This window comes from Papilio xuthus, unplaced genomic scaffold (assembly GCF_000836235.2).
Source record: "Papilio xuthus unplaced genomic scaffold, Pxut_1.1 DF827714.1, whole genome shotgun sequence".
Lineage (NCBI taxonomy): Eukaryota > Metazoa > Arthropoda > Insecta > Lepidoptera > Papilionidae > Papilio > Papilio xuthus.
The window spans coordinates 2,958,735-2,980,721 of NW_013530935.1; the positions used below are offsets into that span (position 1 = coordinate 2,958,735).

The following is a 21,987-nucleotide window of genomic DNA, read 5'->3' on the forward strand; positions in this document are numbered from 1 at the left end:
TGTACATATAAAAGAAAGTCGTGTTAGTTACACTATTTATAACTCAAGAACGGCTTTACCGATATGGCTGAAAATTAATGAGGGGGTAGCTTAGAGCCAGGAGACGGACATAGGATACTATTTATTCATTTTATTCGAATTTATGCCTTGAAGTGCTGCTTTTTATTTAACTTAACTGCATATTAAGTTTTTATATATGTATATCCACGCGGACGGAATCGCGGGCGACAGCTAGTAAAATATAAAGTGGGTAAACATTTACAATTCTTATCTTTACTAATAAAGAGGAAAGCTTTGTTTTTTTTGCATTGAATAGACTCTGAAACTACTAAACCATTTTGAAATATTTCACTATAGGTAAGCTACACTATCCCCGAGTAACGTAGGCTATATTAGATTTTTTTAATTCGCGAGCAACTCTAGTATACTATAAAGAAAACGTCACCAATTAGATTCCGATAAACTTACATGGTCCGACTAGGGTGAAGCTTTGTAAATTAAAACAAATTCAAATTTTGGCAACATTTTTTTACACAGTTATAAAAACCAAATTCAGATCATTTTCACTGTTTTAAAAATGGTACTTCATAGTCATAAGCAAGTATCAAAGCCAAAAACGTACTTGATAATAAAAAAAATGATCTCTTCATTTTGTAGTAAACTCTTAAAGTATTTTATACTTTTGGGAGCCTTCTAAAATCTGTTTTCCGAAGATTGTGGATAAAATAAGTAGAATAACAAGAATTGAAACAAATATTTCCTTAAATATGGCTGCTCGACCTGGTTTAAGTACTTCGGGAACTCCAGAACGAATAGTCTGATTGACCCAGTGCAATAATCCCTCTTTAGGCGAAATTGTCCGGTTGTGGAACGAGCTTGACACCTTCCTAATGTTTTGACGATAACTGAAAACATAACTACAGTTAGATCACACAAATATACTAAAATTGGAACGAGTAATATTGAAGAACAAGACATCAGTTGATTTTTATCAAACCACCTCGATTCTTTCCCGACATCGATACCCAAATATGCTTAATTATTAAACTTAAACCCGAAAAGGACAAGTCCTGAGATTTAATCAAAGTTTACAACCTGTTTATCCTTAAGCTACAAGTTTCTTGCTTGCTGGAAAGTAAGCATAAACGTGTTAGAAGATATTACGTACCTTGGATTACTTAGCATTTCAACGATAGCATTTTTTATATCCCTCGCCAAAAATCCAGAAACATTAACTTTTATTGAAATGCCTTTCATCACTGAACTGTCAACGTTAGCGAATTGATCACCGTAGACTGGAATACCAATTGTCGGTACACCAAAGTGAACAGCTTCAATCTTAGAAATTACACCTCCATGTGTTATAAATAGAATGCAGTTGGGATGAGCTGAAATAGAATTAATAATTTACTCTTACTAAAAGTAAACACAAGATTTAAACACCTTATAGATACGAAAAACCTACGAACATTATCACTGGACAATCCTTTACTTACAAGTCCTACAATTGGAAACATAACACAACAACACAATCTTATTATAATATGATTACTTGTCTTATCTTGAATTTATCTTGAAATGTTCGTCGGGTTCTAGGGAAGGTTTAAAAGGTGAGAAAAATTCGTATAATTCCTTGGGAAACCGTAGAAATAACTTTTTTCTTTTACCTATAAAAACCGCTGAATGGATTTTGCTTGAAACTTAGCATATATGTAGAACATACGTAGTTTACAAGAGATGGACTGGCAGGAGAAGGCTCAAGACAGGCGACTTTGGCGATCTCTTGTGTCGGAGGCCAAGATCCACTTTGGGTCGATGCGCCAGCGAAGTAAGTATATAAAGTACCAAGAAATTTAATATTTGCAAACTAACCTAAAATACTTTGTTGCGGTGCCCAATTAATAACATGGATATTACTCGGTAGTCGTACGAATGTTAAATCTAAATTCCATATAACTGTTTGCTTCAATTCACCAAACATATCGATCAAGTCGTCCATTTGTTCTTCTGATATATCATGACCATCCAAATATGATCCCAGACTAAAGTATATTACACCAAACTTCGCGTTATCCATAATAATTTTTAAATCCTATAAAATAAAAATATAGTAATATAAACTTTTAGTAAAATACCATCCAAATGTAATGTCAGCTTGCAAATTTCCATGAGTTGTTCCACAATGTAGGTTACTGGCAATGTAAATAGGTTATATGACATTTTAGCTAACCATAAGTATCTATAAAGTTTAAATCTTATATTACAAACATCGATGAGTAAACTTAAACCGCCATTTTAGTACTAGAATATTTTATCATAACAGTATTACTTACATTAGGTAATGGTTTTATGTCTTCATCGATATGGTATCCGGCGACGGGTATGAATTTTTCTGGCCAAAAATCTGCTTTACTCAATCCCTGATGAGAATTCATAAATACCAAAGAAGCGATGGACATCATATCTTCATAGGTGCGGAAAGATTTGCCCCTCAATGCCATCAGTGGACTAAATACCTTTTTGTACGCACCTCTTTCATAACTGGAAGAAATCATATTTTATACACTAGCTGTCGCCCACGATTCATTCCGCGAGGAATTAAATATATAATATTCTATATATAAACCAAATTCATTGCGATCTACGCTGCATGAGATGAGTTCATGAGATACTTTCTAACAAACATCCATACGTTCGCATTTATATTATTAGAGAGTTCTTAATGTGAAAGAATAACAAATACTGCATCGAATTAATAAGTTACTTGCTGTACAAGTTAAATTATTTTAATAATATTAGCTCTAATTCATAATAATACATATATCTTCTTACATATCCTTAACTAAATTTGGCGTAGTTGTGTCCTTGTTAATTGTCCGTAGTAACATCCAATGTGGCTCCGTTGTGAAAAACCAAATCAATGGACAGTCGTATAATGCTGCCAATCTGAAATATTTAATCATGTATAAATAGTCCTCTTGAGTGCCGAATCTCAGAAGATGTCATGGACAGAGCGAAGTGGGAGAGACGGATTGGGAAAGCTGACCCCACCACCTTGTGGGATGCAAGCTAGGGAGAGAGAGAGAGAGAGAGTATAAATAGTCCTCTAGAGCTTCCACCACCAAAACAAATTTAAAAACCCTTAAAATCAATGTATCTTTGCTGGAAGCTGCCTGCAGCTGGGAGAAACGTTCAATACGCGATGGAAAGTCTTTGATTTAAAAAAAATATTACAGGTTAGTAAATTTCATTGAATTATCACGTCCTTCTCATACTTATATATCAGAGTTGGCTGTCAATAAATTAATTAAAAATAATATTAAATGGAAATGTAAAGGAAATTTAATCAAACCAAATATATTTACCAACGAAGACGTTTTATTTATCAATATAAAACCCTTACCCAGTATACATATCGTTGAACAGCCATTCAGATATTATTAAATCAAATCTCTGTGTAGTGTCCGTCAGCATTTTATAAGTATCACTATGTTGCAACACTTTGGTAAACATTTTCGTTGCAAATTGTGTGAAATGTCTATCGTTTTCAATTCCATTCGGGGAGTTTATAGCACTTTTTAAGTTTACTCTATTTGCTGTAAATAATTAGCAAAATAATATTAGAATAACAATTTCCTGATTCATTGTTGACTTTATTTGAACGGTTATTTTAGAGACAGTTAACAAATCTTACTAATATTATAAATGCGAAAGTTTAAATGGATGTTTGTCTCAAGGTATCTCCAGAACGGCTCAACGGATCTCGATGAAATTTGGCATACATATAGAACATAGTCCGGAATAACACATTAGTTTTTAATTCCGGGAGAACGGAGTCCCAGGTAACAGCTAGTAATTCATTAATAGTTACTTACCCGCTTTTGTGTTAGAACTTACGTCAATTTGTTGAAGTTTTGGATGAAGTTTTTTGCGTGGAGTTACCGTTATGTGAGTCACCTTAAAATAATTACATTTCGTTACAAAAGTACGCACTAAAGTCATTTATAATACGAGTAAATGTATAAAAATCACCTCATAGCCTGCTTCCAATAGTATATTCACCAGCGCTTGATTCAAAATATCGTGGCTCCTAATCGCTACAGGAGACAAAACTAAGATTTTTTCCGTTGTACACAATGATGACGTAATAGAAAAAATTAAGAAGCCCAATAACCACATTACTATAGCTATTTTAGTACTTTTATTGTTTATTCCACACCAAATAATATTAATAAAATCGTATAAAGTAAATTAGTTGGCCAGTAAATAAATACGTTCATCAAATATCCAATAAGAGAAGAATAAGATATGTATGTAAAACAGAAGTCTGTACAAATATGACAGATGTCTGAAAATCAGTGATATATTTTTAAATTAAAGAACGAACATAAAATAAGCACTGGCTGTTAAAAAGAAAGAAGGATATTTAAAACCAGCTGACTCCGTTTGCGAGGAATTAAAAAAAAAGTTAATAAGTAGTCTGTGTTCTTGCAGAGTATGTTGTACATCTATGCCAAATTCCAACGAGATGGAGATACCTTTAAATCCATCCATCCATCTAAACATTTGCATATAGATTATTAATATAATATAGTAATAAGTCAGATTTTAAAATATTTTATTCAATAATAAATAATGGCGCTGTTTAAAAATAAATCGTATAAAAATCATAACAAAAATAATAAGTAAAAAAAATAAATAGAAACTTTTAAAATATCTGGGAAATATGAACGTTTCAGTTCGACGAGGGACTCCTGTACGTATTGCTTGATTTATCCAGTGCATTATTTCAACGCTGGGTGGTATTGTCCGATTGTAATAAATGGATGATAACTCTCTTACTTTGATACGGTAGCTAAAAATAGTTTAAAAAAGTTCATATTATTAAAAAAATATGCGTTAACATAAAGCCAAGTTTTTTATCTAGGGATTCGAATGCTGTATAATACCTGAAATATTGTTTAGCGTTTTCTCTTATTTTTGAAAAAAAAAATTACCAGTATTTCGGCGGTGGAAAATCAAAGTTAGACAAAAAAAAATTAGTAAAACGCGTCATTAATTTTTAAAAACTAGCTATTACCCACGACTCCGTCTCCACGGATTTAGAAAAAAAAACTTAATAAGTAGGCTGTATTTTCTTCCAGCCTATATTCTTCATGTATGCCAAATTGCAACGAGATCCATTCCATCTAAACTTTCGCATTTATAAAATCAGTAAGAATTGTACTTTACCTGGGATTATGGAGCATTTCTTCAATCGCATCTTTTATTGATTTCACTGTCTCTTTTGTGGAAAAATCCACTTTCTTTCCATAACCTTCTTTTACAGCTCTATCGACATTAGTAAATTGATCGGCAAATATTGGTATTCCAATTATTGGGACACCAAAGTATATTGCTTCAGTCAATGAAAGTATACCACCCTGTGTAATAAAGAGGACGCAGTTTTGATGAGCTGAAACATATTACAAAATGAACAAAACATTTTAAATATATCATTAATTACAAAATTTGTCACAAAAAGTACCCAAGATACTCTGTTGTGGTGCCCATTTCATGATGTGAACATTATTAGGTAAGTCCGGATATTCTGACTCCAGTTTCCAAAGTACAGTTTGTTTCAATTCCCTTAACATATTAATAATTTCTTGTTTAAATTCTTCCGGTAGATCCTTGCTTTTCAAATGTGAACCCAAACTGAAATATATGACTCCATATTTTGCGTTATCCATTATGCTTTTTAAATCCTTAAAGAAAATTATAATTTTATCATTGTAGTTCTCTTGTGTCATTCCAAACTAGCAAAGTTCAATTAGTAACTACACGTGTTAGCCAAAAATCATAATAAATTGATAAACAATTCTTAAGACTTCTAAGTTTCAAGCATAAATAAACTTAAGCACCAGATATGGCCCTCGATTTAAATCTATGTGGCCCTAAAGATATAACTTATCTTGCATTTTTCACAATAGCAACATAATAACGTATCAAAATTAAATAAAATTGAAATAGTACTTTTGGTAATGGTTTCACTTTTTGATCGATATGGTAGCCTGCGACGGGTTTAAAGTTTTCTGGCCATCTAGTAGCGTCGCCCAATAGAACACGAGAGTAGACCAGCACCAAAGAAGAATAGTACATCAACTCGACATATGGACGGAGTGGTTGGCCTCTTAAAGCCATCAAAGGCTCAAATATTTTATTGAAAGATTCTTTGTCGAAACTGCGTAAATACCTTTAGATGCAAATATATTTTTAAGTGCTTTAAAAATGTATAGTTATATTTAGTTGACATGAAGTGAATGTAAGATTAGGAAAGCGAGGAACCAATATATTTGGAGAATTCAGAGCCAAAAAATAATTTTATAAAAAAATCGTGCCAGGAACATACGCTTCTTTTCTTAGAGACGCTGATTCAAATGACTCAATTCTTCTTGAAGTACGTCCCATCGTATATGTGCTTGTAGACTCTTCAATCAGCTGAAGCAAAGACCAATGGCATTCTGATGCAGAGAACCAAATTAATGGACAGTCGTAAAGCGCTGCTACGCTGAAAATTCGCGGCTTATAGGTCATCAAAGCCTACGCTAAGCTTTCAAAGGATACTTATTACTCATTATCTTACCCAATACAAATATCATTAAACATCCACTCGGCTATTATCAAATCAAATCTTTGAGTCGTATCTCTGAAGAGTTTGTCCACATCTTTATGTTGTAATGTTACTGTAAATATTTTTGATGAAATTTGGGAATAAAACTGCAAATCGTTACCTGTTGGAATAAAATTAATATGTTATTGAAAAGGAAATTAGACAAAAAAATGAAGTTGTAGTTGTAATTGTTCGAACGTTACCTCTTGTATATTTTTCGTTCCAGCTGGCATCAATTTGATGAAGATTCGGATGTGAATAATTGAATGGAAACATGGCGATATGTGTAATCTGAATAAGAAAATACTTAAGTTCATAATAATCTTAACTTATTTATGTACCGTTTGATTATTTAAGTTCGAGATTTCAGATAGGAACTCCTCCTTCAAAGAGACCGATGTCTTTGTAAGGATGACAATGATGAAGATAGAAAAGAAAAATACAAATCTTGAAACGTATGACTACCAATTAAACCGGTTTAGTCCCATTGACTCACCTGGCATTCAATTTCGTACGAAAATATCATCATGGAACCTGTAATTTAACGAGACAATTTTTTACTTACCTCATGACCTGCTTCTAGGAGTAATTTGACCAAGACGTGGCTTAAAATAGCGTGACTTTTTATAGGTAGATGTGTGATCACTAAAATTTTATGTACATCCCCATATGGGATGTAAAGGGTAAACAATATTAAAAATTGAAATACATTCATTTTATGAAATTTTGATAAATGTTATTCTTAAGCCTGGATATCATAAAATGGTTAGTGTTGTTTGTTAACGCATTAATTAATTTATATCCATTCACTTTAAGGACGTTAAGTATATAAAATAAATAAAACAATTAAGAAATACATGTATTGTTTGTATATAAAAAAATAAAATGTCAATAAAATATAACCTCATCAACTATGACATTTTATTTTGTCATGTTTTCTTGACATTGAACTATACAAAAATTATTTAGGCAAAAGCAAATAAGTTGTGTATACTAGAGATGGCCAGTCTTCGATAGCGCAGGATAAAAAAAAACTAACGTATAATGCGCCCGCGTGTATCAGCTACTTTCCAGACAAATCAGTCCAAACAGGAAAAAAAAATTTCATAATTAGATTTTCGTTTTCAGCAACGCAAGTACATCACGTGTAAGAAATTTGACTTTTTTTCACATTATATACAGACAATCCATTTTTAATAATATGTATAGAAAACATAAGAGAAGAATAGAAGAGGTTTTTCCTTTTGTAAAAATAAAAATTTTCAAAATGATATTAATGCAAATTTTATAGAAATATCAAAATATAATCATTTATTCATAAAAAATTAAAATGTAAACGATATCAAAAAATATAAAAATCTAAAAAATTGTACACATCACAAAAGTAATAAAAATCAAAGTAAAAGACATAAAAAACAACACTAAATTATGCATTCAGTTTCTTAGACCTTCTAAGCCTGATAAAATTTTTGAATATAAATCGAAGCGAAGTCAATAAGATTATTCCCCATAAACCTAAATTTATAAATATCTTCTTCAAATACAAAGTTTCATATGGTGCACTGTATTTAGTAATTCCAGCACGAATCACTTTCCTCACATAACGTACTAAGTCCGTACCAGGTGATGACTGATTGTGATATTTTCTTGATAATTCCTTTACTTTATTGCGAAACCTTTCAACAAAGAGATAAAAAATCAAGTAATATCTTAGCTTTTGTATAAGTTTATGGGAACAGGAAGTCAAAATTTAAATTCATCACAATTAAAGACATCTAACAGTTGAATGTTCACCAAGATTTTGAGAGGATATGATGAACAGAAGTTGAATATTCCAAAACTTTTTCTTTTATTGATACTGGATGATCAATGATGAAAATAGGGGTACTAGAGTTCAATTTAGAACTCTAGTACCCCTATTTTCTATTGCATTAATAATCCTAGTAATTTGATTTGTGCAAACCTTGGATTTCTGATCATTTCCTCAATGGTATCCCTTATATCTTCCCCAGTGGAATATGGAAAATCTACTTGTTTAGCATATCCTTGGTCGACAGCACGTTCAATATTTGTAAATTGATCTGCGATAATTGGTATTCCAAGTATTGCTACTCCGAAATGTAACGCCTCTATTGACGAAAGTGCACCACCTTGTGTCATAAATAGAATGCAGTTTGGATGAGCTGAAATGGATTTGTTATTAACATGGTTATTGATATCTCACCAGGTTACAATTTTTTGTCTTCCTATAGTTTTGAGTACTTTGTTACAAATTATTATTAATACATAAAAGTTAAAAAAAAACCAAAAAGTCGGACATTTTTCGGACTGTAAAAAATGGTAAAGACACTCACATAATATACTCTGTTGTGGTGCCCATTTCAAAACGTGAACATTACTTGGTAAATGAGAAAACTTTAAGTCATGCTTCCAGAGTACAACTTGTCTTAAATTACTGAATACTTCCATTAATATTTCATTATAACCATCCAATATATCTTGACTGTTCAAATTTGAACCCATACTAAAGTAAATAACACCATACTTAGCATTGTCCATTATACTTTGCAAATCCTGCAATAAAAATTGGTTTTACTCTTAGTCACATCCTTGGTCCTTTAGTTACGTATAAGACTACTAGCTGTCGCCCGCAACTCCGTCCACGCGGGATTAAAAATAGATGTTGACCGATTCTCAGACCTACTCAATGTGCTCACAAAATTTCATGAGAATCGGTCAAGCCGTTTCGTAGGAGTATGGGAACGAAAATTGTGACACGAGAATTTTATATATTAGATAAGGCATTGGTGGGCGAGTGCAGCTTTGTTTTTATTTCTTTCTTTCACTGTATTTAATATTTAAAATATTCGATTTAATAATACCTTCGGTAATGGTTCCACTTGACGATCAATATGATATCCAGCGATAGGCTTGAATTTTCGTGGCCAATTCTTTGCTTCGTGTGGTAAGACATTTAGATAAACCAATATTTGGGCACCAAAATACTTTGACTCTTCAAATTTTATTAGACTTTTACCTCTTAAGTCCATTAACGGAGTAAAAATATTTTCATAAGCTTCTTTTTCCAAATTATATAAATACCTTAAAAATAGCACAATATTAAAATTAAAGAAATCCGTGTATGTGTTTGAAGTTATGCTTGCCTGGTAGGTATTGATCGTGCCGACAGAAGAAGAAACATTATCTTCAACAAGACGTGTTATGTCGATGTGTTTTATGACTGGCTCATTCAAGAACTTACAATACCAAAGAGAAAATTTCTTCTACCTCTCTACTTTAAGAATTTATATTTCCTTTCAATTCTCTGGTTAGTGGGTTGCATTTTATTGTCTTTAGGATAGTACTAATCTATCTGTGTACTTACATGTCTTGTATTATATAACTTGTTATAAACGGAGGGATATATTTAGAGGTTTTGTCTTGTGAATTAATTGTATCTTCAAGTAAACGTAGCATCATCCAATGAGATTCTGTCGCGGAAAACCAAAGCAAAGGACAATCGTATAACGCTGATAATCTGTTAAATCAGTAGATGTCTTATGTTTCATAAATTCTTAATCAAATTATCTAATTACATACTTTAGAACATTCTTTACTATGTTTGTGGGCTGCAATTTTGGATTGCAAATCCTACAAACATTCAAACAAAACCATCATAAAGTCTTTTTTGCATTATTATGGATGTTTCAACATGGAAAATCAACGCATACCTTCTACCATAAACTACTCTTGGCCATCTTTGCTTTTCTAACGAGAGAGTTCTCTCTTCAGTTAATGTCTACCTCTATTTTGATCTTCTAACACTATTCTAACTTTTACAAGGATTTGTACTACGTGCCTTACGAATAATGTTACTTTAAAAAAATTGTAATTAATTTATATTATTAACTGTCATACCAAAGATCGTCGGTGGCTCATTGGTTTCAGCACTTAACTTGTAATCTGCAGGTCCTGGGTTCGAATCCCGCCATGTACCAATATGTTTTTCGATTTACATATGTACATTAATCCGACGTTCTTACGGTGAAGGAAAACATCGTGATGCAACCTGCACATATCCAAGAAGAAATTCAAAGATATGTGTGAAGTCAACCAACCCTCACTTGTCCAGCGTGGTTGACTATGGCCTAGTCACCCTTAACTTAAGGTAGGTTCCGAGCCCCTCGGTGGGGACATATAGTGAGCTGATGATGATAATACCAAAGATACTTAGCGTTATTTCCTATAGCTTACCCAGCGTATAAATCATTGAACATCCACTCGGCCACAACTAAGTCAAATCTTTCCTTAGTATCCCTAAGTAACATGTTCACATCCTTTTCACGTAGAGATGAAATAAATAGCTCTCTTATAATACGACCAAAAGCTCTAGAACTGTCCATATCTATAATATTTTTTTAATTATAACAGATTAATATATACTTAAACTTTTATTTAGTGTAATAAAATTAACTACCGTACGCAGAAATTAGTCTGAGATATCTGCAGTAAAGGACTTACTTTTTACATATGCATCATCTCTACACCATATTTTGAATTTAAAAAATGCTTATTAGTAGAATTTATATTTGATAACATATCGTGAATTTTAAAAACAAAAAATACATACTTGGTATACTTTCAAGATAGTAATCAACTTCAAAGCGACGTAGGTTCGGATGAGATATGTTGTAAGGGATTCCAGTTACATGTGTAATCTATAAATAAAATATATTTAATTCACTAACTTGCAATATCTTTATAATCAGAAGCATTTCGTAAATTAGTCCGTACTTAACTACTTCCTAAATTAGAAAAGTATTAATTGAAGAGCGTCTGTGGGTCAGGGGTCAAGCACTTGAATTGCAATCTGCAGGTCTTGGGTTCAAACCCGCTATGTACCAATGTGTTTTTTCGATTTACATGTGTACATTTCTCCGACGTTATTACGGTGAAGGAAACATCGTGATGCAAGCTGCACATATTTGAGAAGAAATTCAAAGATATGTGTGAAGTCAACCAACCCGCACTTGGACAGCGTGGTTGACTATGGCCTAATCACCCGTAACTTAGGGTAGGCTCCGAGCCCCTCGGTGGGGGCGTATAGTGAGCTGATGATGATGATAAATTGATCTACTATTTATACAAGTATTTCAATAAACTGTAATTCAAAAGTATTCTTCGTTGCGAATTGGGGCAATGTGAAGTTTTTATTTTTATTTTGATACATTTGTTTAGAAAATCTCGTCAAAGAATTAAACATGTAGAAACATACCTTATGTCCTGCATTTAGCAATAATTTAACAAAAGAATTGCCTAAAATAGCATGACTTATAACAGGCATTGGTGTTACAACTAAAATATTATAACAAACACATTCATGACAAATAATCACAATGATGAAAAATTTATAAATATTTATAAACACAGCCATGGTAAAAGTTAATTGTATAAAAACACATAAAATTTTGTCCGTTTTAAATACGATATCATCATTTTACTTAGAACTTTGGTGATGAAAATTAATTAGATATAAAATAAAAAAGGTAGTCATAAAAATATTAGGAAAATAGTCTAATTGTCAAATATTGACATCTTTCGTTTTAAAATTGTCTTAAAAATAAATACAACTAAGATGACTCATATAAAAATTCATAAAAAGTTGTTGTAATCAAAATAAAATTACACATTTAAAACTAAAGCAACTTTGAATTAACTGCAATAATTTTACGCAAATTACCTCTTGTTATACATAAAAAAATAACAATTTTAACAAATAAATGTACAAACAAAGAGTTAATTAACTTTTTGTTTAGACTCAACAAATTTTATAGATGTTAATAGTATTCGACGGAATATTTGAAATAAAATCTTAACAGATAAGTAAAACGTTACAAATATAACAATTGCTAAATCTAAATACAGTTTTTGGTACCAGGGCAACATATACCCTGGGGAGCGTAGATGTGGAGCACCCTTCGTTCGTATAACGTGTGAAACCCAATGTGTTAACTCCTGTCCTGGTGATGTCGAGCGATCGTGGTAGATAAATGAGTACTCTTTCACTTTCTGTGCATATCTGAAATTATGTTAAAAAAAACAATTATTAAACTTAACAGTGTACAATTTAACGGAGCATTAAATTTTTCATCTTCTTTTTTTTGTACCAACATTGATAAGTTATATTTTAAAGACATTGTAATCAGTTGATTCTTTTAAGATGATCTTCCTTTTCTTTAGACTTTTTTCTATGATTTAAAAAAATCATCATCACCTCACTATATGTCCCCACAGAGGGGCAGACCCTAAGTTAGGGGTGATTAGGCCATAGTCAACGACGCAGGCTCAGTGCGGGTTGATTGGACTTCACACATATCTTTGATTTTCTTCTCAGATATGTGCAGGTTGCATCACGATGTTTTCCTTCACCGTAAGAACATTGGATAAAATGTACATATATAAATCGAAAATCGATAAACACATTGGTACGTGGCGGGATTCGAACAAAGGTCCTGCAGATCACAAGTCAAGTGCTTTAACCATTGAGCCATCGACGCTCATTGGTGATTAAAAAAGTATAAGTATAATTTTTATTTACCTTGGATTGTCCAATATTTCTCTAATAGCTATTTCCATGTTACCCACAACGTCGTCGTTCAAATCCACTCTCATTCCGAAACCTTTTTCTACAACTCGATTTATGTTCATATGCTGATCTCCGAACATGGGCACACCGATAATTGGAACACCAAAGTGTAATGTTTCAAGTACAGATAACAAACCTCCATGGGTGATGAATAATTTGCAATTTGGATGAGCTGCAAGAAAAGTAAAGATGTTTTATTCATAGATCTTTTTAACATTAGTTCCTTTTTTGTCTATGTTTTTTTTAAATTTCAAGTAGAAGACTATACATACTTCGTTTCTATGATATCTTTTGTTATCTATCTTACTTACCCAAAATACTTAATTGTGGTGCCCACGACACTATATGTACATTATTAGGTCGATCAGGTAATTCTTGTTCGAATTTCCAAATTATCGTCTGATCCAATTTGCTAAATACATTTAATAGTCCTTTCTTCATTTCATCAGGGATTCTGCTGCTTTTCAACATCGATCCCATGCTGAAGTAAATGAATCCGTTTCGAGCATTGTCGGCAATATCTTGTAGGTTCTGGTAAGATTGATCGGCTTAAGTTTTTTTACATTTACCACATTAAAACAATTATTAAGAAGTTTGATATCTCTTCTAAAAGTGTCTATTATCAACACTGCCCAAGAGTCAGGAAGTGTTTTTTTTTAATAGTTAAACACACTAAATAACTAACTTACCGATGGTAATGGATCAATATTTTCCTTAATGTGATAACCTCCAATTGGTATATAATTAGGAGGTAAGCGCATAGCAGTACCTGCAGATAAATGTGAGTTTCCCAAGATGAGAGATCCATTATATCTTACTTCGTTGAGGGGCGGTAAAATTCTCCCTCTCAAAGCAACAGACGATGCAAATGCGTTGTCAAAAATATGATTCTCTTTATGTCTAAGTCTCCTGAAAGCAACATGTATCTTAGTACCAATAAAAAAGTTTAAAGTGTTCTTACGTAACACTGAATAATAGTGAACTTCGAACCATTTTAATCGGACCAGGACATATTAAAAACTGTCGAGAATATGAATTGTGGAATGAATCGGCGTATTTTCCAATGATATTGTTAAGTGGATGCATTATTGTTTGCTTTAAGTATTACATATCTTACCACTTGAAATATTTTGTGTGTATCACATGCCATAGCTCTTCCGCCCGATTCCAGAAACCTAATGGTGTCACTATGTCGGCGAGATGCTGAGGATTGTACGCTGGGTTGGGGATTTCATCAATTAGGTCCAATACCAACCAATGTGGGTCCAAAGAAGACGACCAAATCAGCGGACAGTCGAATACTGAAGCAAATCTGCAATTTAGTTAAGGGTTTTAGAAAGATGACGTTAGATTTTTGACAGATTATGAACTTTTAGGAGCACAGTTTTTAGCTTTGATCCTTAAATTGTTGAATCGGTGAATGGAAATCAATAGGTAGAAATAAAGGGCCTATTTATTGAGACTTACCCAGCATAAAGTTCACTGTAAAGCCATTCGACGATAACAGCGTCAAATTGTTCGCTAGGGTCGTGGATCAAACGCTGAATGTTCGGATGAGTGAGTGTACCGTTAACAAAATTAGTTGTCACAAATAGCATAAACTTAATATTCTTAAAATCCCATTTGTTCATTAAAATATTTTGTGTATCAAACATTTGATCTGAAACATAAATATCTATTATTTTTACTACCCTAACATCTATTAAAAAAAATTTAATTAATCGACGATCAATGGCTCTCAAAAGAGTTCAAAATTAACGAAGTTTTTTTAAAAAAAAAACAACTTCGTTAAAGAAAACAAAACAAAAGAGACAAATAGGTAATATGGTCAATAAGAGTGAAATACTATCTATAATTTACATATCTGAATTGTTAAGCTTGAGATAATACTCGGTCGTAAAACTTTGTTCTTACCTGGAGGCATGAGTTTGCTATTTGATATATCAATTTGTCTTAATCTCGGATGCGTCATTTTCATAATTATTGGCGTTATATAAGTTACCTGTATACAAAGAATTAATTTATTAAGGTCTGGTTTGCAGTAAAACAACAATTTAACAATTGCTGTTCCTCACTGTAGCTCCAAACCAAAATTTTACTGTTGTTTTCTCCAAAAGAATACCAGATGAATATCGGCTAGCGTTCGCCCGTGACTTCATTCACGCGGAGTTGAAAAAAAAAACATATTTAGTAGCCTATGCGTTCTTTCAGACTATATCCTATGTGTATGTTAAATTTCATCGAGATTCATTCAGCCGTTCTAAAGATACCTTCAAACATCCATCCATGTTAACATTCGTATTTATATTACTAGTAAAATTTCGACAGATTAATCTCACTCTAAACCTGTCATACGATTTAAAAATCCTTAGGCATTTATGGTAGTTGCCAAAAAATTGGGGTCTATATCACGTTTATCTAAGTGTTATGAAATATGAATTGCTTTTAAAATTATACAATTAAAATACCATTAAATGTTAATTAGAATTACAATAGTAAATAGACCTTTATTAACATCGCTTGCCCAAAAAACACTAAAGGGAATTATTGACATAGTTGTAGCATTCGTTGCGTTCTATTTGGTTCGTTCACGTACCGACTTGTGTTGCCGGTCCAAAGGTCTGACATCGACTCACGCCCTCTCTCTCCGTACTTATGGCTTTTACGCTCGAGACAAACAACACAACGTTTATGCGTACACTACAATAGTGAACATGGGTTTTGGCCGATTAGATTATGAAATAAATATACTTAATTTATTTTATGACTTTCAAATTAATTTATTCATCATCATCATCAGCTCACTATACGTCCCCACCGAGTGGCTTGGAGCCAACCCTAAGTTAAGGGTGACTAGGCCATAGTCAACCACGCTGGCCCAGTGCGGGTTGGTTGACTTCACACATATCTTTGAATTAATTTATTAAAAGTTTAAAATTAAAATTAACCAAAACCTCGAAAGCAGTTGTCAGAATGTTAGTACTAGGTCACCATGAATTGTAACTGGTGTTAGATACGATGGTATAAAAATATATTGTCTTTTATCAAAGAAAATAATTAGAATAAATAAATGGATACTGTGTTAGTTATCAAATGTATGAAAAGAAATACCTCATGTCCATCATTCAGAAGATGACGAACAAAACCTTCGCCAAGAATCGCATGACTTCTTCCCGGTACTGGGAACATCAGAAGTATCTTATATGCTGAACATAGATCATTTATTATTAAAAACAATATAACACTGATTAGACGCATTTTTCCGAACACTTCTCAAAACTGAATGACATACCAAACTATAATTTGAAACATGCATTTAAATTAATTTGATAAACAATTAAGATGATACCGATTAGGTAACGATGTACTTACGAAATTACCTAAATGTCTATATATATAAAAGAAAGTTGTGTTAGTTACACTATTTATAACTCAAGAACGGCTTTACCGATATGGTTGAAAATTGGCAAGGAGGTAGCTTAGAGCCAGGAGACGGACATAGGATACTATTTATTCTTTTTTTCCAATTTATTCCTTGAAGAGCTGTTTTTATTTAACTTATCTGTATATTAAGTTTTTTTTTATATATCTACGAGGACGGAGTCGCGGGAGACAGCTAGTTACATGTAAAAATGTCGTGTCACAATGTTAGTTACCAAACGACTCCGAAACGACTTGACCGATTTTTATGAAATTTTATATGCATATTCTATTTTTTAATGTCACGCTGACGGAGTCGCGGGCGACAGCTAGTATTTATCTAATTAAGTAAAATAGCGGGAGAAAGATCTATACTGATAAGCTGGCATTTTTTCATACGTACAAAATACAACAAGACGAAATTGGAATACCAAATTCTAGAGCTGCTTCCACACATAAAATGTCTAGGAAGAAATTGCTAGACCAAAGCACCCACAAAGCGAAGAAGTAATAAAATAAGATGACATAATTCATTAAAACAAAAATGAAAGGCTATAAATGTTTAAAAATGAGATTTTGGCAGTACTTGAAATGTTGACAACATACATGTAACTTCTCACTAATATTATAAATGCGAATGTTTGGATGTATAGATTAATGGATGCAAGTTTGTTAGAAGTATGTGCAGAACGGTACAACGAATCTAGATGAATTTTAGCACATATGTAAAACATAGTCTGGAAGAACACATAGGCTACTAAACAAGTTTTGTTAATTCCACGCTGACGTAGTTGCGACGACAACTATTGAATAATAATTCGTTTGAACTAAGAATAAATATTGGTTAGTATAAATGAACCTTAGAGAAGGAATCACGTATTTCACGTAGTTAAAAAGTTTAAAGTAGATTTCAATGTTTTAGTGCTTTTAACGAATTTGTGATGTGGTTTATAAAATTATTCATAATTATAACGTTAGGTACAATTTGTATCGCGTATAATATATTGCTAGTGTCACCATTGCCAAGTGGAAGCCATGGAATATTGGGTGATGCCTTTATCAGAATATTCACGAATGCCGGTCATAAGGTATTTTGCAATTTGAATTTATGTTTCACGTAAGAAAATTTTCCATATCTGGACAAAAGCGCATTTAAAGCCAGAAAGACATTGTAAAAGGTTTATTCGTCGCAAATCCGAAAAGATACATTAAGGTGTTTTTAAATACATCAATTCCTTATTTATTTTTTGCTAAAAATATCATCTGCAAAAAATAGCATCTCGTCAGATGTAAGTATGAGTACACTAATATTATGTTAATGCTTTCGCTCGAATAACGGAAAAAATACCGATTAATTTACATTCAATTTTAGTATACAGAACACAGAGTCGGACGACTCAATGTCACTTAAATAATAATGAGAAGGTAAGTAGTCTCTGCGAGATATTTACAGAAATGATGTGATCCTCGCTTCGATAATATCTTGTATATAAAATTCTCGTGTATTAGTTACCATACTCCTCCGAAACGGCTTGACCGATTTTTATGAAATTTTACATGCATATTCAATAGGTCTAGCAATCGGCTACTATTTATTTTTTAATCCTCCGTGGACGGAGTCGCGGGTGACACCTAGTAAGTCCTAGTAAACCTAGAAACCTTAAAAACCTAGTAAATCTCAAAGTACACGACATTGTCCCTAATGAACTTAACTTAAGATAGGGTCAGTCTTTAAAATAAACGTGGTAAAATCTAATAACAATAATTTAAAATAAACCAAACATAAATTTAAGATATTTAAACCCAATTAGATTATTTATTTGCAGGTTACCTTTATTTCTTCGATGACAAAATTAAAATCATCTTCAAATGTTACAGTAATCAACGTAGCTTCTAATATAAAAACGTTTCCAGGTAAATTTTAACAAATTCTATTAAGGTTACTACGATATTATCACCTTAGTCTATTTTTGCCCGATTGAAAGACTACTACTTACTTAAAGTCCTATGTCCTCGTAGTGGGGCAGAGGGCGTCCACAGTGCGCCGCCAGTTCGTTCTATCTTTGGCTCTGCGTTTGGTCTCGGGCCATGTCAGCCCGATTGCCTTCATGTCGGCAGCTACTGGGCGCCGCCAAGTTCTTTTAGGACGGCCACGGAAATATGATCCCTGGAAATATGATTGAAAGAGGTTGATAATTATCGCGGAAGAAATATTATCTCTGTTTGTATGTAAGATCTATTATGCATTGGAAAACTGCGATCTATACTCGTTACCGAAAGCAATCAGTCACAAAAGGAACGTAGTCTGAAGTTGAAAAAGGTCAAAATATAACTAATGGGACCTTTGTATTTGAACATTGTTTAAATTTATAATTTATTTTTATAGACGATTTATTAAATATCAAAGCAATAATGGACCACCAATCGGATATGAGCGACGACAATTTATTCTTCCCTATAATGGACAATCTAAGTTTGGTCACGATGCAAATGAAAGAAGTACAGGAATTATTAAACGACGAAACACAGAGTTTCGACGTTGTTATTGCCGAATGGATGTATAATGAGGTGTATGCTGGGTAAGTTACCGTTCCAATAATCGTGTAACGGCACAAAATCATATCGTTATCCCAGTTTTTTCCAACATAAATGAAAGGGATGACAACATTTTTGTCGTACCGGTTTACTCGTTACAGGTTATCAACGTTGTACAATTGTCCATTAATTTGGTTTTCATCTCTTGAACCTCACTGGTTATTTTTGAGAGTAGTTGACGAAGCACCGAACCCAGCTTATAATTCGGATAGTATGTCAGCAAATGTTATTCCTTATACGTTTTCACAACGTGTTCAAGAATTGTGGCTTCAGATATCTAAAAGCTTCTATCGAGAAATGTAAGTTTTTTTTTGTAATATATTTACTTTCCACATTTAAATAATCCTAATCTTTATTATTGGTACTTTTTAGATGGGCATACAAAGATACTGAAGACATATTTAACGAAATTTACACGCCACTGCTATCGAAAAGAGGGCGACCGGTTCCAAAGTATAATGACGTGAGATACAACGGTTCTCTGATACTGGGCAACTCACACGCTATTTTAGGTCAAGCCACAAGATTACCACAGAACTATAAACCTATTGGAGGCTTCCATATAGAAGAAATTGTGAAACCATTACCAGAGGTAACTATTTAAGCTTACCTTACTGATGGACACATAGCTTTTTAAATGTTTATTAAAAGATCAAGGTCCAAAAGTAGGTTAGGCTGTGAAAACTCCTGATGATTTTCAAATTTTTTTAATTTAATTTATTACAGAATTTGAAACAGATCATGGATAACGCAAAACACGGTGTTATTTACTTTAGTATGGGATCTAATTTAAGAAGCACGGACTGGCCTCAGAAGATAAAGAAAGAATTACTAGAATTATTTGGCGATTTGAAACAAACTGTTCTATGGAAGTTCGAAGAAACATTGGCAGATTTACCAACTAACGTTCACATAGTAAAATGGGCTCCTCAACAAAGTATTTTAGGTAATTTTAACACCAAAAATTTGTTTAAAGTATTTACGTGGTTTCATAGCTTACTAATATTTTAAATGCGAATGTTTGGATGGTTGGATGTTTGAAGATATTACCTGAACGGCTGGCTACCGTTACTTACTGGCTACTAAACGACAGCTGGTTACAAAAAAGTAAACATATATCTTTTTATTTTTAGCACATCCCAAATGTGTACTGTTTATAACACACTGTGGCTTACTATCAACAACCGAGGCAATATATTTTGGCGTCCCTATAATAGGGATCCCAGTTTTCGTCGATCAATTTATTAATGCAGAAAGAGCGGCCAAGAAAGGATTCGGCAAGAAAGTGAGCCTATCTTATTCACTCGTTAATGAATTAAAAGTTGCACTTAACGACATTTTGAATAATTCGAGGTAACCATTTTATAACTATAATGTATAATTTACGACTTTGAAATAGCAATATCGGATACTGTAAGCAGAGTCCAATTCTATTTATTATTTTTCAGATATCGTGACAAAGCAAAGGAATTATCAGCTATCTACCACGACCGAATATTGAAACCTCACGAGGAGATCGTACATTGGGTAGAACACGTGATTCGGAGTAATGGTGCGACTTACTTACGCTCCCCAGCACTCATGTTATCCTGGTACCAGAAATTGTATCTTGACCTTCTAGCAATCATTATTTCCACAATAATTATAGCAATTGCTATCATTAAATATTTAATGACGGTGATTCAGCGACAATATAATAAGACAAAAATTGAATAGTCAACGTTACCAAACAAGATTTTTTTTTGGATAATTTGTGGGATTTAATGGGTGATGACTTAGAAGGTCATATATGTCATTATTTTAAAGGTAATACTGTTTTTTCTAATGTAAAATTGGTAATTCAATTGATCTAGAAATGACTTTTTAACTTCAACCAGTGAAGTATCGAATGCCCGTATCCATAGGTGGATATTGCCGTGGGGGTTATTACCGACATTCGTGTACCAAAATCATATTGCATTACTTTCATGCTATTTGGGAATACAGAAAGATTTACGTCATTGTACAGATGCAGTGTAATCTTGCAGTTATTATTTCCCGATTCAATAAAAACAATTGATTATTGCAATTATAATAAAATAAATAAAAGCCGCTCTAATTGATGAGATAACGCCATCTATTCAAAGAATCGAAAAATAAATTAAGCTACAAAAAGTTATGACATGATGTGAGATTTGAAGTAGTTTTTCACTTATTTAGAATTTGACTTCCTACATCGGTGTGTTACGTATTTTGTTACGTGTTACTACGTATTACGTTCCTCCGTTGTTTGTTCCGATGTAAGGGAACGTACCCATACTACGTGACCCGCTTTGGGGGGGGGGAGTCTTTAAAATTATACGGTTAGTCACAAGAGAGGGGGGCTGTCTCGGGTTTATGTGAGGTAGCCATTAGTTTTATTAGTTTTTCATAATACATAATTAACTAGTAATTTAAGTATGCATGCAGTCTTAAAAAACTTAGAAAAAACTAAAAAATAGGTCACGTAGAATGGGTATCTTCCCTAACATACCCTATGATTTTCCAAGATGAATGACACTTCACAACTTAGTCGCTTAACCTCTAGGCTGTCGCACATAAATTTACATACATATAAACCCACATTTATAAAAAAAAACTTGCATACGCCCGACAAACATTACATTATTGTCAGTCGTATAATCAGTCGCGTACA

At 32.8% G+C, this 21,987-nt stretch overlaps 4 protein-coding genes across 6 annotated transcripts; 1 reads left to right on the forward strand and 3 right to left on the reverse strand.

Annotated features, from left to right (window-relative positions):
- Positions 1–510: 510 nt before the first annotated feature.
- LOC106116877 (UDP-glucuronosyltransferase 2B2-like) lies at positions 511–7,505 on the reverse strand. 3 transcript variants are annotated; one of them, XM_013310935.1, is made up of 8 exons: positions 4,033–4,334; positions 3,876–3,957; positions 3,404–3,596; positions 2,833–2,946; positions 2,334–2,541; positions 1,873–2,092; positions 1,169–1,388; positions 511–905 (listed from the first exon to the last, which is right to left on the reverse strand). In XM_013310935.1, exons 1-8 carry the CDS (start codon positions 4,177–4,179, stop codon positions 665–667), a joined length of 1,425 nt encoding a protein of 474 aa, XP_013166389.1. In that variant the 5' UTR covers positions 4,180–4,334; the 3' UTR covers positions 511–664. The 3 variants fall into 3 exon arrangements, with proteins under 3 accessions (XP_013166389.1, XP_013166390.1, XP_013166391.1); XM_013310937.1 differs by lacking the exons at positions 511–905; positions 1,169–1,388; positions 1,873–2,092; ... (2 more) ...; positions 3,876–3,957; positions 4,033–4,334 and adding exons at positions 5,233–5,455; positions 5,528–5,747; positions 6,016–6,235; ... (2 more) ...; positions 6,856–6,943; positions 7,218–7,505 and having other exon boundaries at positions 3,512–3,596; XM_013310936.1 differs by lacking the exons at positions 3,876–3,957; positions 4,033–4,334 and adding an exon at positions 5,233–5,354.
- A 531-nt stretch (positions 7,506–8,036) lies between these two features.
- Positions 8,037–12,209, reverse strand: LOC106116615 (UDP-glucuronosyltransferase 2A1-like). Its single transcript, XM_013310500.1, has 8 exons — positions 11,928–12,209; positions 11,283–11,370; positions 10,907–11,057; positions 10,038–10,190; positions 9,535–9,754; positions 9,007–9,226; positions 8,616–8,835; positions 8,037–8,328 (listed from the first exon to the last, which is right to left on the reverse strand). Exons 1-8 carry the CDS (start codon positions 12,084–12,086, stop codon positions 8,079–8,081), a joined length of 1,461 nt encoding a protein of 486 aa, XP_013165954.1. The 5' UTR covers positions 12,087–12,209; the 3' UTR covers positions 8,037–8,078.
- Positions 12,210–12,348: 139 nt separating this feature from the next.
- On the reverse strand, positions 12,349–16,567 carry LOC106116505 (UDP-glucuronosyltransferase 3A1-like). The gene is made up of 9 exons (XM_013310374.1): positions 16,410–16,567; positions 15,213–15,300; positions 14,766–14,958; positions 14,416–14,610; positions 13,988–14,207; positions 13,610–13,829; positions 13,251–13,470; positions 12,505–12,731; positions 12,349–12,368 (listed from the first exon to the last, which is right to left on the reverse strand). The coding sequence occupies exons 1-9, from the start codon at positions 16,554–16,556 to the stop codon at positions 12,349–12,351; spliced, it is 1,530 nt and encodes a 509-aa protein (XP_013165828.1). The 5' UTR covers positions 16,557–16,567.
- Positions 16,568–17,563: 996 nt separating this feature from the next.
- On the forward strand, positions 17,564–21,654 carry LOC106116707 (UDP-glucuronosyltransferase 2B9-like). The gene is made up of 8 exons (XM_013310644.1): positions 17,564–17,806; positions 18,545–18,632; positions 19,105–19,297; positions 19,415–19,612; positions 19,686–19,905; positions 20,040–20,259; positions 20,447–20,666; positions 20,762–21,654. The coding sequence occupies exons 1-8, from the start codon at positions 17,660–17,662 to the stop codon at positions 21,027–21,029; spliced, it is 1,554 nt and encodes a 517-aa protein (XP_013166098.1). The 5' UTR covers positions 17,564–17,659; the 3' UTR covers positions 21,030–21,654.
- Positions 21,655–21,987: the final 333 nt, after the last annotated feature.